The 14,540-nt window shown below is 36.9% G+C and overlaps 2 protein-coding genes across 2 annotated transcripts in view; one reads left to right on the top strand and one right to left on the bottom strand.

Moving 5' to 3' along the window:
• LOC106032938 (nardilysin-like) overlaps positions 1–12,329 on the bottom strand; it is a 29,700-nt gene extending 17,371 nt beyond the window's left edge. Inside the window, exons 1-13 of the mRNA XM_067001585.1 lie at positions 12,092–12,329; positions 9,888–10,185; positions 9,420–9,501; positions 8,044–8,197; positions 7,528–7,601; positions 6,666–6,761; positions 6,016–6,138; positions 4,978–5,035; positions 3,948–4,021; positions 2,332–2,401; positions 1,463–1,544; positions 876–995; positions 737–795 (exon numbers count right to left, since the gene is read on the bottom strand). Coding sequence (XP_066857686.1) covers positions 737–795; positions 876–995; positions 1,463–1,544; positions 2,332–2,401; positions 3,948–4,021; positions 4,978–5,035; positions 6,016–6,138; positions 6,666–6,761; positions 7,528–7,601; positions 8,044–8,197; positions 9,420–9,501; positions 9,888–10,185; positions 12,092–12,315 — 1,514 coding nt within the window. The 5' untranslated portion in view covers positions 12,316–12,329. The remainder of the gene's footprint in view (positions 1–736; positions 796–875; positions 996–1,462; positions 1,545–2,331; positions 2,402–3,947; positions 4,022–4,977; positions 5,036–6,015; positions 6,139–6,665; positions 6,762–7,527; positions 7,602–8,043; positions 8,198–9,419; positions 9,502–9,887; positions 10,186–12,091) is intronic.
• Positions 12,288–13,930, top strand: MAGOH (mago homolog, exon junction complex subunit). The gene is made up of 5 exons (XM_013176278.3): positions 12,288–12,446; positions 12,522–12,580; positions 12,656–12,766; positions 13,090–13,172; positions 13,662–13,930. The coding sequence occupies exons 1-5, from the start codon at positions 12,314–12,316 to the stop codon at positions 13,759–13,761; spliced, it is 486 nt and encodes a 161-aa protein (XP_013031732.2). The 5' UTR covers positions 12,288–12,313; the 3' UTR covers positions 13,762–13,930.
• Positions 13,931–14,540: the final 610 nt, after the last annotated feature.

The following is a 14,540-nucleotide window of genomic DNA, read 5'->3' as shown; positions in this document are numbered from 1 at the left end:
GAAATATGCAGATAACTCCTTTCAGTCTGAAAGCTCAAAACATTGAAGATTTTTCAGACAGATCTAATTAGTCCTACAGATTACTAGCTACCTCCATTTTTTCAGAGAAGTAACAGTTAAATAGTTAAACAGAAAACATAATGGAAACAAGAACTTAAAACTTGTGATTCCAATTCAAAGTTATACCTACTGCCTGACTGGAAACATTTGAGATCACTCTCAGATTACAACATTTAGGGGAACCTTTACCAAACCCTTTGAAAATGAAATTTTCAGTTAGTAGTTTGGATTTCCATCTAAAGGAATTTTCGAAAATGCAGTTAAGCTAGCTGAAAAGATTACTGTCCTCAGACTATCCAAAGCCACTGGAGGTAGCTCTTCAATCCTCTGTTGTGTTTCAAGCTACTTGCCCAAGATGCTCCTTTTCACTTTTTAACTAAATGAGTTACATTAGCAACAGCTCTTTCTTTAAAGTTTTAAAGCTATTCTGTTCCCTGTTGGATGACCAAGCTGAGTTATCAGTTTTAAGTTTGGTCACAGTAGAAGCTAGTCTCTAGCAGAACATGGAAGACGAAAGAGCTGTAGGTGACAGAGGACATGGGGACAAGGGTGTTCCTTAGTACTTAAATAATACGCATCTAAGTGGAATGGATAGCCATATACAAGGTTAGAATCTTCAGTCATTTTTTTTTTTTTTCTACTGCAATTATGATGATGCACTGGATTCAAGAGTTACCTTTTATCTGGGCCCACTTTCTGCAACATTTTCATATATTGGAATACAACACTTGCAACCTGAAGGTAGACAAACAAGTAGCTTCTTTGGAAATCTTCATGGCAAAATGGCAAGATATTGAAATTACAATGAAATTTACCTCATAGAAATGCTCATAACCTTCACTGGTCAAAGTAACAGAAATCTTAAAGATAGAATAAGTGGAGTTCTGCTCAAATCCTGTCTCAGCATTTCCTCCAGACAAGGCGACAGCCCAAAGCTTATTGAATAGTTAAATCCAGCCGTAATTACTCCAGTTAAAAACTTCCCTGAAGTATCACCTCATTGTTAAAGTTTATCTCGGTTCAGTGAAATCTGCTTTAAAATTTAATCCTAACTGATTAAGCCAAAGAGATGTTTCTCTCTACCATGTCAAATACTTTCAAATTAAAAATCTGCAAGGCGGGCATCCTTCCAGACTACATTCAACATATCATAATATTAAATATATATTTTTAATTTAGAACAAGAGCAGCATATACTCATGAATATGTTAACAAAGTCAGAAAATCTTCCTGTTATAATTGTTGTTTTTAGAAGTAAAAACACATATGGTACCTTAATTGAGTGTTTTGCATCACTTAAATCACATAGTAATGGTAAAAATTAAAAGAAACTATGGACATTGCTTAAAATTTGGCAAATCATATTGTTTTCCCCACTGCACACTTTAAAAATACAAAATACATACTTTTTCCTAAGAAAAGAAAGAATGCTGTCTTTGCCCTCATGTCCTACCAGCCAGGAGATATAGCGCAGTGGCTTTACCCTAGAAAAATGATTAGGTAACAGTTACAATGCAAAAAGAAAAAAAACTCTGAAAACTTGAAAAGAATGAACATTTCACTTTTCTTTGATAGAGAACTTCTAGTGCCAGTCATCACTAATAGTTTCCAGACTCTAGATTTGGAGCTGTAGGAAAGACCTCACTTGCTGTCACAGTTCGGGTACATAACTAAGATTTCAGACATACAGTTCTGCTTTGTAGTTCCTGTTGATTAGCTCTGTGTTAGTTTGGGTAAAAGTCCTTTGGATCACCCTGCTAAGGAGGGAACCCAGATCCCTAACTCCGGTTTTAATGGCCACTGGACGTGATTCAAACACATACGCTGCAGGTGTCAAATTGTGCCATACACCAAGCCCTTTATTTAGTTCCTAGTGCTTCTCAGTGGAAGTAATAATAAAATGAAGTAATAATAAATGGAATTGTCTCCAATATACTTCAGAAAAGCAGCATCTTTACTAGTATCTTTATTAAAGGTGACTAAAATCCACATAATCCTTGGTTCCAAAACAAAAACAAACAAACAACAAAAAAACCATTTACCTTATTTTACCTTACTGAACACTATTTTAGATGCTATTCTCAAAGCACCAGAAGCATGAAATATATTACCTGAAATTATTCTGTTTTGAGGTATTACCATGAGATGAGTTCTTGATCATTTATTGGATTCCCAACACAAACTGTTTTATAAACAGCATGAAATCAATATATAATGTAAATTAACGATAATTACATAATTAATGTAATGACAGTCTAAACATCATTTTACCTGTAATTTCTCTCTTGTGGGGACAGTGCCCAAATAATATTCAACAGATGGATGTTACTGACCAGGACAACTGTAAAATACATTTATTCATCAAAAATAGAAATGTGTTATTATTTCCAATACTTTTAATCCCAAGAACCATCTGTTAGCAAGATAATTTGTTTGATGAAGAAAAAAATGCATATGCACTTGTGTATGTGGAAATATATAAAATATACACACTAATTCATTAAGCTGCCATCCACCACTCTGTTAAACTGTCATCAATACGTATGGCTTATATGCTATATCCCATGGCTTAATAGGATAGACTAAAAGTCACAGTAATCCTGACTTTCTGCAAATAAAGTATAATTATCTGTGAGAGAGTCAAATCACTTTATTATGAGATCCATATGCAGAGAAATAACTCCCTCACTTCTGGAAGGGGATTAGTTTATTGCAGTCAATATCATCATTTTCATCTCTGTTTAGGTTTCCAAACTCCTATTTTCTTTTTTATCACTGAGAAATTGCCAGCAACGTGACACAGAACCAATCTGACAGTTCCTAGGGGCAGGTGAGCAGTTTTGCACAACAAAGCAGGCTCTTGCAAAAAGTGAACAAGAATCCTTTGCAATCAGGGAGAGTGGACTGAAGAGTAGCAGGACTGAGAATTGTATTATGTAGCTATAAATAATAGTGCTCAAACCCCAAAATCTGAAGTTATATGCCCTTATGCAATATGGAAGGGGCAGTCTCTTGCCAAAAACTATAGAGATGGAGAAAATAAATAGTGGTATACGTTTAGATGAGGGAGGAAGAGCATTCGTGATCAAAGATGCACAAGAGAGCCTAAGACACTGCTAATTTGAGGCCTGCCTATCTATTGCTCCTAATAGCTATGAGACCCCTGAACAAAAGTGAAGGACGGGTATTGTGAAAGGGTGTGCTTACTGATAAAGCAATCTTTTTCTGGATACAGCAGAAAAGGTTGCCATGGCAACCCTGAATGAATTTAACTCATCGCCTGCAAATAAAGTCTCTCTGCAAGGGCTCTCTTGAAAGTTGAGCCTATGCCTGCTTCTTGCTAGGGAACCCTGAAAATTATACAAAGGTTTTACAAATAACGATTGCACAGGCAATGGGTAGTACTTCTGCATCCACCAGATCAAAGACTGCTTGAAGGTCCTATTATCTATGCATGAGAAAAGCAATGGATTTTTCTTGAAAGAAGTTTTCAAATGGCTGTAGACATTGGAAAATCTGATGCATGCGGGGAGCAAGGAAGGTCTGGCAGTTTTCTGTGAGAAGTCAGGAAATAACAGAGGTCTCTCTGCATGTTTGCTAATGAAGCCTTATGTTTGGATTTCCTGACCTAGTAGACTAGTTTCCTTCTTACAGAATAACAGAAAAGGAAGGAACCATATACCAGAATCAAAGAAAAAAGAAATACAAGAACAATTAAAAGGTATGTAGACACACAGGTAAAGAAGGTTAAAAAGAAAATCCAAATTGGCTTCTTGTCAAAGCATGACAGAGAATGTGAGTGAGGTCCATTCAGTGCAGTATGAACATGTCTCTAAAGGTAAAATGTTAAAGTCTTTGTTAGGTATGCACTGTCCCAGGTCTCTCACCTCTATAAAGTCTGTGAAATTCTGGTGTGTCAAAACGGTCTTTCAGATGATCAAAACTTGGTTTCGGTAAACCACTTTAAAGAAAATTAAAAAAAAAAATAGCACAATGTTTATTGTACACAAAGCAAGGCCACACGGAAGTAAGCAGTAGCTGCTTAGTAGCCCAGCTTCGAAGTATCATATTGAACTGTTTGAGAGAACTAAGATATCCTTTCAAGTGACATGGACCAGAACCTGGGCATTCCAATTAAAGATGTAATATTTTCAACACTCCTTTGACTATTTCAAACGTACAGCCTTCTTGTAGGCATAACCCTCCCCTACGGGAAGCTTGTGGGCTGAAGGTTAAATAAATACCTTTGCTCCCTGCCATCTGGGGGAACCTTCAAACAGTTTAGCAGATTTGTATAAACAAAATCAGCTTCCACAGAAATATGTGAATAGAATAAAGCCCTTAGCCAATTTCTAACTGAAGAGCTTGAAATGTGCATTGACATAAGGTACCTCTTATGTCACACCAATATTTTGTGGGAACTACCTAGAGACAATTCACAAAGGCTAGCTTCAGTCAAGATGTGCCAGATTCTGTCTGTATCTCAGAAGAAACCACAGGAAACAAGCTTCCACGTGTTACAGTTAGACTTTATAAATAACTAAGATTTGGAAGTGAGAAAACTACACACATTTTTAAATAAGAGCAAATAATATTATGTGCAAGTTGAAGCAACAACTCCACCATGAAAAAAAAATAATTTAAGTAATATTTAATTTCTTAATTTGTGAAAATAAAATATAATGATGTGGATTCATTTGTGCCACATCACTGTTACTCTTCAAAGCTAGGAATTCTTCAAGCTTCCAGAGATGACGATGTCTTAATTTAGTCAGTGAAAATAGTTTCTTTGACAAGACGATCAATAAGAATCAAAACCTCTGTAGATGCAAGGAAAAGCAACTGCATACAATTTTGCATGCTTAGAACCTAGTTTCACAACTTACAGACATGAGAAATATCAAAAAAGAATCTTACTTATTTGGAATCTGTGAAAAAATTTCTGTCACCCAATTCTCCAAAGTGTTCAAAGTTTCTAGTGAGAAGAAAAAAAAAGCAGAAATACATCTTTTCAAAGGGCACGAGCATGTTTTCAGGAAAGTAAAAGCAATTCATAAATCTTGCAAACTTAAAAATATGTTAAATTAGGGATCCAAAGTAGGGTTATTAGATCTTTCGGCCACATACATTGACACAAGAAAGAACCAAATAGAAATATTCACAGCATGTTCATCTGATTTCTCCAGCTTCAACAAGTCCCATAGATACTTGTTCTCCACAGGTCAGAAATGAAAATCATGTAAATTTTGCTTCTCTTAGAATAAACCAAACCAAGCAAACAAACAAATAGTTACAAATCAGTATCAAGATTTGATATACATATTCTTACACTACAGCTCTTCTATATTTAAAGTAATAGTACTAAAAATGTGTGTATTTATACAGATACTGTCTTCAGAGACAGAACAATCACTTCTTGTATATGCTTTTAGCTGAAGAACTAGAACTGCAATCCACATTTCTGTCTTTCACAAATAAAACCTTAAGTCAACACATTTAAATGTAGCATGACTTTTGATAATGAATGTGTCAAGATAACCCCAACAGTGTGTTAGCAATATGCTGTCTATTATAATGCCATCAAACAGGACATTTATTTTAAGAAGGCAAAACACCTAATACCCACACAGAAAAAAATAATAATAATAATAATTTATCTTGCCCAGAAAATGCTCTCATTATAAAATACGTTAAAATTGTTATACAGAACTCGTCTGGTTCCCAACTCTCAGATAAATTTAAATGCCAGTTCTCAGGATAACTTACATTCTGGTTTGATTTTCATTCCAACACAATAATTTAAACAACACTGCATTAAGCACTGGTATTCCCAAAAAGGTTTATAAAACAATTTAGACAATTATGGTAGAGTCATTCTCTCATAAAAAGCTCTGGGCCTGAAGTCAAAACAGAAATTACTTAGGAAGAATATACAAAACTTATACCTGGTATTACCTTTCGATTGAACAACCAAGTTCATATAAGGAGCAGAATAATAGTTCTGCCAAAAATCCTTCAACCTTGTATAAATATCAATGTTACTTTTTTTAGGCTCATGTTTTAATGTCTCCGCATTACCTGTAAAAGATAAGAAAGCAATCAGTTAGCTATTTCTGTATTGGTAGGACTCTTCTGCTAACTTTTAGATATTTTGTAGAATGCAAATTCAGTAAAATAAATGGAAATCTAGGCAGCATAAAAAATGCAATTGTGAATGCTCAAGCCTGAAAAAGTAAAAAAAATTTCACATTTATATAGCTACTACCAAGAGTCTGGATAAACCCATGAAACGCTGGTCAAGAAATCAGTATTTTTAACTACGTAATTTAATTATAAGGAACCCCTTGACATTCTAAGAGAACACTCTTTTCTTGAATGAATACACTTTGAATGAATACACTTTGGTTACTATCTATAGCCAGATAAGTGGGGAGAAGACTGGAGAAGAACTCAAAAATTTTACCAAAAATGTGCCATAATTAACAGAATGACAGGGAGTTTTATTGTGATGGAAAATATACAGGGAGCTTTGATTCAACAGCCCAAGCTACTAAGCCCAGCAGGGCAGGCATGCCTTTGTCCCAGTCCTTTTAAAAAGAACTTACCCAAGAAAAACTTTCTCATTGGATGCCCAGGTCTGGCAAGGCTTCCTAGTAGTACCTCCCAACTGTTTGCATCACAGGGCTTCGCTAGCTGGTACTCTGTTAAAGAATTTCAACAGTATTGTCATTGGTTTCAAGGCAATATTCCGATAAAAGGACAATGTAATTTTAACAAAGAAAAAAATGAGGTATATTCTGAAGTCAAATATATCTTCCAGTCAAACCTGGCCAGATTTAATATTTTCAGTATTCCTAACTGTAATGTACAATACAAGAAGAAAAGTGATTTAACATTTATTTTAAAAGTGACACTCTTCAACCTCTCTTCGTATATTGTGAAACCTCAATAAAAAACATTTTACAATTCCTTTAGCGAACATCTTTAACCTATTGTTACTTCAGTTTGCCAAAATTCTGTCTTCTTTCATTAATGCCTTTTGAGGTGCTTCTGCGGAGTAAGTTTGCCTTACATCAAAACAAACAGTAATTCTGATTTTCTAACAGAATATGCTATTGCTTTCAAGAAGACTGTCATCCCTGTCCATCCCTGGCCAATATTACTATCTACTCTTACTGCTCTACACTCACTACATCTCACCATTCTTAATGACAGACTCTAAGTGTCCTTTACCACTACAGTATGAATATGAGGAAGGCTCAAAGAAGTTCAGGGAAATCATAAAATTCCACTGACCCAAACGTTAAATACAAGTTACTTCTGCAGTGAAGTTCTAAATGTAAATGAGAATTTATAACATTGAATATGAAAGTATGCTGGTTAAATACTGTATTTTATATATAAATACTCAGGAACTTCAGGCTGAGAATCTCAAAAAAAGACAGATTACAGTTATATTACTCTTACCGTTGTCAATAGCTTCAACCTCACGGTTTATTGCATCCCTGATCATTAATGGATGAATGAAAAACTGAGCCCATCTAAAGCAGAAAGAAAAATGGTAATATTTTCATTTTGCCTGCTGGAAAGAGAAAAACATTATTACTTCCAACATACAAGAGATACTGGCAATGACACTGGCCTGAATAGAGGAAACCTTTACATCTGAAGACTTAATCACACGGTACTCATTGCTCCCCAGCAACCTAAGTAAACCCATATTTAAAAGGAACAGACCGCAAGAAGATTCTCAAAGTACCTCTCCACTAGGGAACTGAGAAATGTAATAAAGTAATATTGGCAATAATTAACCCCAAGAAGATGTTCAGAAGAATTAACCCCTAAAAAGATGTTCAGAAGTTCCGACTTAAATCTGACCAAAACATGGAAATAGAAACACCTAATTCAGTGTCTTTAAGCAAATACACACTGCCCTAATGTATTTTAATCTAAGTAATGATTTATCTGATGTGATCACATTACCTATCAAGTGCTGCTTTAAAATATTGCTGCTGGATGTCAAAGTGGAAAACCGTTAGCTCACAATCAGTTGAAGCATTTCCACTGCCACCATGTTTCTTCAGGAACACATCAAACCCATTCTCATCTGGATACTTTAAACTCCCCAGAAATACCACTGAATGAAAGAAACAGGATTGGAAATTATGAGTAGTTCACAGCCCAGCTCTCCTTCGCTGTGTGCCTCACAGTTTGAACTTCAGTAAAAAGGGATTAAAACTCTTTAAAATCAAGTAAATTCATATTTAGATGGTAGAATTTGATTCCATTCATGGTGGTGAACAAAGTTACAACCTCTGGAAGACAATAATTATTTAAGAATACAAGAAACAAGATTTAAAATATTTTTTGTCTTACAAGCAGAACTGAAGCTTGTCTGTCTTGAGCTAATTTCCAGTATAACACTCAGGGAAAAAAAAACAACCGACCCAAGCAGATACACGTGCAAACATACAAATTAATATAATTCATCAAATCTAAAATTGAAGGAAGTCTAAGAAACAAAGAATTACTATCTCAGTCCATTCAGTGAAAAATCAAGAAATCATTTACAGATCAACAAGACAGGAAGAACTCATAGTCCTCTAAAATAAGCACAGAAAATCTGTGATAACATACTGCATCATTGCTCTGAAACCACCATTACCTGGATGAATGCCTAACTTCAAAAGATGGGCTGATGTCTTCACTTTTTTAATGACACCTGGCAGAACTCTGAAGATGTCATTCTTCTTATTATCTGTCAATAACTTCTGATTACAGATAAGAGGCTGAAATTTACTCTGAGCACTTAAGGGTGTGTGACTAGTACATGTTTCATACAAGGAAATTGTTAGAGATACTAGCAAGAAAGGTTTCAGAAGGACTTGATAGAGTAATTATTGTAGCCTTAATATGCATTTGATTTAAAAGGAAAAAAAAAAAAAAGAAAGAAAACCACACACACAAAACCTGTGAATGAACAGGATTAATTTTAACAAAACTATTTAGAGTCTACAAAACCTTCACATGATATTTAAATATCATTACTCATCACAAATACAGAAGTGTGCACATTTCAGCTGAGTTGTATCTTACACATATGCTCATATTCTTTTTATTTTCATACATTAGAAAATTCAAGTTTATTTGACTATATAATCACTTTGTTATTCACATCAGGCCACTTTTTTTAAACACATCAAGCCACACCAGAATTAAAATTTGAGTTCAATTAAAAATTACACAAACAGCTTGATTTGTAAAAAATATTAAGATTACATCAAAACTGATACAAAAGTCAAAATCAATGTGAAAGCTCAAAACTGAAAAGAAAGCCTAGCATGAAAAATGATACATACTGTCTTCAAGAAAGTGTACTAGCCCAGGCAAATCTTCAGGGTCACAAAAACTGCCAACAGTAACACAAAGGGCAGCAGCAGACTGCGAAGAAAACACATTGTACGTTGTTGCAACAACTTGTAAGGAAAATGTTTAATTTTATCTGGCAGGCAAATGATCAGACAAGGAAGTAACTGAAATTCAACCAGAAAAACAAACAAACAAACAAACAAACAAACAGGGGGAAGGAGGGCAGACAAAAACATTGTTAATTTATTGCCATGCTAGGGAAATCACTCAGCAAACAGTGAATCCAGGAACAAGAGCAATAAAGGCTCAAATCTGGGCAAGAAAGCTGGACACTGAACTACTAAAGAAAAACAGTACACTGACAAATAGGACTCCGGAATAGGTTATTGAGGTAGCTTTCCAAGCTGGGCAGTATATGCAATTCCAAAACCATTAAAATCTGTAACATAAATATATACCATTTTCTCTGTACTTTCATCCTCCTCTTTCTTTCCTGTTGGTTCTGCCCATGCTTCTTCTACTGCTAACCCTTCTATTTCCATATCCAAGTCACTAGGACTCTCCTCAGGTTTAACTTTCTCGTCATCCTTGCTATCAGAATTTTCTCCGTCATCTTTGCTGTCTGTTCCTGAGTCATTGTCATTATCAGTTTCAATCTCAGACTCTGCACCACCCTCTTCTTCTGAGAATTCTTCCTCCACATTGTTTATATCGGAAATAAGTAATGCATTCAAACCATTTTGTAGTTTGATATACCTGTGAAATCAATCACATGGGCAATGTAAATTTTCCTTAAAACATCTAAATCATCAAAGAAGAGCTGAGTTCTACTTTATCTGTAATTGCTCTAGACTACTGAATTATATCTTCTTTCTAGAACAATGTCACTGAAGATCTGCTAAGAATGAAGGATAACTTGAAAGGGGAAAATCTTTTTCGTCAAATTGTTGTTTTTTGTTGTTAATTACATAATTACATTTCCAAACAACAACATGTTACTGAAGGCAAAGAATCATATCAGGTGAGTAATTTAGATAAAAATTAGATAACAACAGATAAAAACAAATAGATTACTTCAATTTAATTAATTGGGCAGCATTGTGAAAAAATGTAGAATCTGTGATGGGCTCATGGCCCAAAGTAAAAAAAATAAAATAAAAATTCAGTCATTTGAAGATGACTCAGCTATTTAATTTGATTTGATTTTTGATTACTCGTTAAAGCTGCAGATATTTGTTCATTCCCTTCTGTCTACACCTGCAGGATAAAAGCAGTGTTAAGAATAATATAATTATTCCCCCTCGCCAAAGAACAGAAATTTAAAAATAATTAAATAAATCCATTTGGTATTTAAATTTCAGTGACAATGCTTTATTCTATACTGTAGTTCCTCTTGGGCCACATCAACCACCACAATATATATGCAATTTGCAATAGTAAACTAAGCAATACAGTTGAGATACATCACATTTTGAAGTCTTCTTTCAATGAAGGAACACAGCATTTATATTAAAGAGTCTTTCTCATGGGTATTTTGTCAGAAAACAAAATGACAAAGAAGTGCGACTTCCACATGTAACATGAAGCAACGTTTATGATTATCCTTAGTTCCTGAAGGAATTTCAATCCAGAATCTCTGACCAGGCAGAAGGGATCCACAAAGATCACTGAGTACAGCTCCTAACATATCAAGTTCCATTCTGCCAATGTAAAGCAATCTGCAGCTTGAATGTTTAGATGATCCTTTAGATATTTCAGCCTCAAAAAATCCTTACTAAAAAGAAAAATTTGACACTGACTTCACACTGTACAGAAAGCACTGCAGGGAAAGGAAAACAAGCATTCTGTGTTTACCATGCTCTGTCTAAATGAGTGCATTTTACAATAACCCATTTTTTGGAATGTTTCTTTTGTTCTTAAACAGATGAAACCTGAACTGTTATGTGCACACAGTACATGTCATGTGCTGCATCCTACAGAAGAACAAACTGTAATACAAATTGAATGAGCACATGTATTAGACTTAAGAAAAAGTGCACTACATCATTTAGCTGGGTTGCACATATTTAGTTTTTAGTCTTTATTCACAAGTAGCTTTGTCCAGGCTATTATCATTGTCCCTCAACATCCTTCAATTCCCTTGGAAGAAAACAATACTAATAATAAATAAATAGAAACAGTCTAACCGAGACAGAGAAGACCTATTAACGCAGAGTGAACAGCACTAGGAGTCCATGATCACGTCAAGTGTGACCCTTGAACACTTTTACTTCTCAATCTCTTTTTTTTCCCCTCTTACCTCAGTCTTGGTGAGCCTACAGTGAATTGTTCTTTATTTTGTGTGTGCCTAGTGACTAACATCTGTAGGTCCAAGCAAATAGCAGTTAAATGGGAAAACGAGGCAAATTCTTTGCTCTGCTATGTTAGTCCAGCAAAGTCCTAAAACGCACCCCAACGTGGTACTTAACCCTCACAAAAGAGCACCTAGAGGTTACTACTTTACAGAAAACAACTGCACGGGCTGTCGCTGTGGTAAGTTCTGCACACAAACCGGTGTGTACCCTGGGGCTGAGCCCTGAGGTACCGCACTGCCCCGCCGGCGCTGAACAGGGACGGCGCCGAGCGACCGTTGGGGCGGCGGCGTGAGGGGGGCGCCCCTCACCTGTGCCGCTTCGTGTCGCTGGGTGCCTTGGTGATAGCGGGGTCGCCACGGTTGGGCTCGGCTTTGGGGACCATGGCGGCAGCGGGCCGGGGAGGAGGACGAAGAGAGGGGGAGCCCTCAGGGCTGCGGGCGCCGACCCAGCCGCAGGGGGGCGCAGCGGCCGCTCCGCCGGGCGTCCGCGGCCAATGGCAGCGCGGGGCGGGGAAGGGGGACGCGGGCGCCATGACGCGCTCGGGCGGCGCCGGGGCCGCGCTGCGTGCCGGGAGCATGGCGAGCGACTTCTACCTGCGGTACTACGTGGGGCACAAGGGCAAGTTCGGCCACGAGTTCCTCGAGTTCGAGTTCCGGCCCGACGGTGAGCCGAGGGAGGGAGGGGGGAGAGACCCCCGGGGGTCGGGGCTGAGGTTAATGTGCGTCCTTCTCCCGACAGGGAAACTGCGCTATGCCAACAACAGCAACTACAAGAACGATGTGATGATCAGAAAGGAGGTGAGGGGAAGGGACCGGTGAGGGGGGTGGTGGGATGGGATACAACAGGGTTTTCACGCTGGGTGTCGCCTCCAGGCCTACGTCCACAAGAGCGTGATGGAGGAGCTGAAGAGGATAATTGATGACAGCGAAATCACTAAAGAAGATGATGCTTTGTGGCCTCCTCCCGACAGGGTGGGCCGGCAGGTCGGTGTCTGCTCTAGCTGCTGCTCCTGTTCTCATGTGTTATCTAACTGAGCTTTTCTGCCAGCGTTCTTTCTAGCAAAGAGGTAAATGAATGTTATTTTAAAACTTGTGTACTGTCTAAATCATAATCTCATTGTGAGAGTTAAGGATTCACAAACATAAGGCGTTCAGTACCCTTGTAATAAAAATGAAAAAGCCTTCGTCTTACTACTAAAGTATTTCTTTAGCTAATAGCCTAATATAGTAATTTGACATCAAAATATTTATTTCTGTAATTAATACCGCACCATACTAATTTGACATCATAATCTTTTACTTTGTAGGAGCTTGAAATAGTAATTGGTGATGAGCACATTTCCTTTACCACATCAAAAATTGGTTCACTCATCGATGTAAACCAATCTAAGTATGTATTCTGCTTTTTTTTCTGCCCTTTTTTTAAATGTAATTATCTGTGTTAGAACTTGCTAGTTATTAGGTACTTATGTCACCCAGAACTAGTTTGTAGTTTGAAACAATACGAAATGTCACCCAGAACTAGTTTGTAGTTTGAAACAATACGAAGTACAAGTGCTCTGTGTTGCAGCATAATGAACTAAATGTCATTACTTGACATAACACTTTCAAATTCACTGAACAGCTAAGCTTACTATAAGAACGCCTGTTAGACATTCAGACTTCGAACTGTCATTGGCCTGTGTACGTTCCATGAAGACTTAAAACATTCTGCATTCCAGGTTTGTAAGTTTTATCAGCGCCAGATGAAATGAGTCTGTTATGTCTAAGACTACCTCTGAAAAATATTGCTATGGGCTTTATATATGTGTAAGTTCTAAAGGCTGTTCTCTTAAAACTTGTCTTTTTTTTTTTTTTCCCTTCTTGTTGTGCGCTGCAGGGATCCAGAAGGCTTGCGAGTATTCTACTACCTGGTCCAGGACCTTAAGTGTCTAGTCTTCAGTCTTATTGGACTACATTTCAAGATTAAGCCAATTTAAATTAAACAAATTGAAGTTTGTATTACGGTGTCTGTACGGGGGGGGAGGGGGAAGGGATGCTTTTTCAATTCCTTGCTTCTTCAGATCTGAAACTTTTATGTATGTTAGATTTTTTTTTTACAAACTGTAAGTGACTGTCGTAATAAAATGGTGAGATCTGTATTTTTAATTTAAGTTTCAGTGATAAACTGACTACCTAACACTACTTTTATCCTGCTACATTCAGGATGTGTTATTTAATTTGTATCACAGAGCTGTATTTCATTTTTCTATCTATGCAACAGCAGACGATAAATTTGTTTTACTATCCAAATTTGGAAATCATGAGAGCCAGCTCACCTGTTCAAAAAAACTAAAGCAGATGATGACTGGTTATAGCAAAGACACAAACTGTAACAACCTCCTGCTGTGAGTGCCCGCCTGCCTTTAGAGCAAAAGTAAACAATAAACCATGCAAGGCCCATCCAGGCACCAAAACTCCATCTTCTTCTAACATCCAGCTTCTCTTAAAAATTTTAGACAAACTGAAGTTAAAAGTGTGGAATGTATTTAGTTAAGTTCTAGACTAAGTACGCCCTTTGTGCAGAACTGCTTGACAGATTTAGAGGATCAAACATATGTCTCAACTTTAAAGTGGTAATTTTTGGAAAGCACTATAGGAAGCAGGTTGGATGGCTTTCATTATAAATACGATCTTGAACTGCATCTCTGGCAGTCTGACATCTGCTGGTACCCACCTTATGGGGAGTAAGGGGGAGCTGTCATGTTTATAACTTCCC

The sequence above is a fragment of the Anser cygnoides genome, chromosome 8 (assembly GCF_040182565.1).
Source record: "Anser cygnoides isolate HZ-2024a breed goose chromosome 8, Taihu_goose_T2T_genome, whole genome shotgun sequence".
NCBI lineage: Eukaryota > Metazoa > Chordata > Aves > Anseriformes > Anatidae > Anser > Anser cygnoides.
This window is presented reverse-complemented; position numbering and strand designations above follow the sequence as displayed.

Excerpts from the sequence above, each read along its gene's own strand:
- MAGOH (XM_013176278.3), top strand. The coding sequence starts at position 12,314 with ATGACGCGCTCGGGCGGCGCCGGGGCCGCGCTGCGTGCCGGGAGCATG. Across the intron at positions 12,447-12,521 it reads GTTCGAGTTCCGGCCCGACG|GGAAACTGCGCTATGCCAAC; the intron begins GTGAGCCGAGGG and ends TTCTCCCGACAG. Across the intron at positions 13,173-13,661 it reads ATCGATGTAAACCAATCTAA|GGATCCAGAAGGCTTGCGAG; the intron begins GTATGTATTCTG and ends TGTGCGCTGCAG.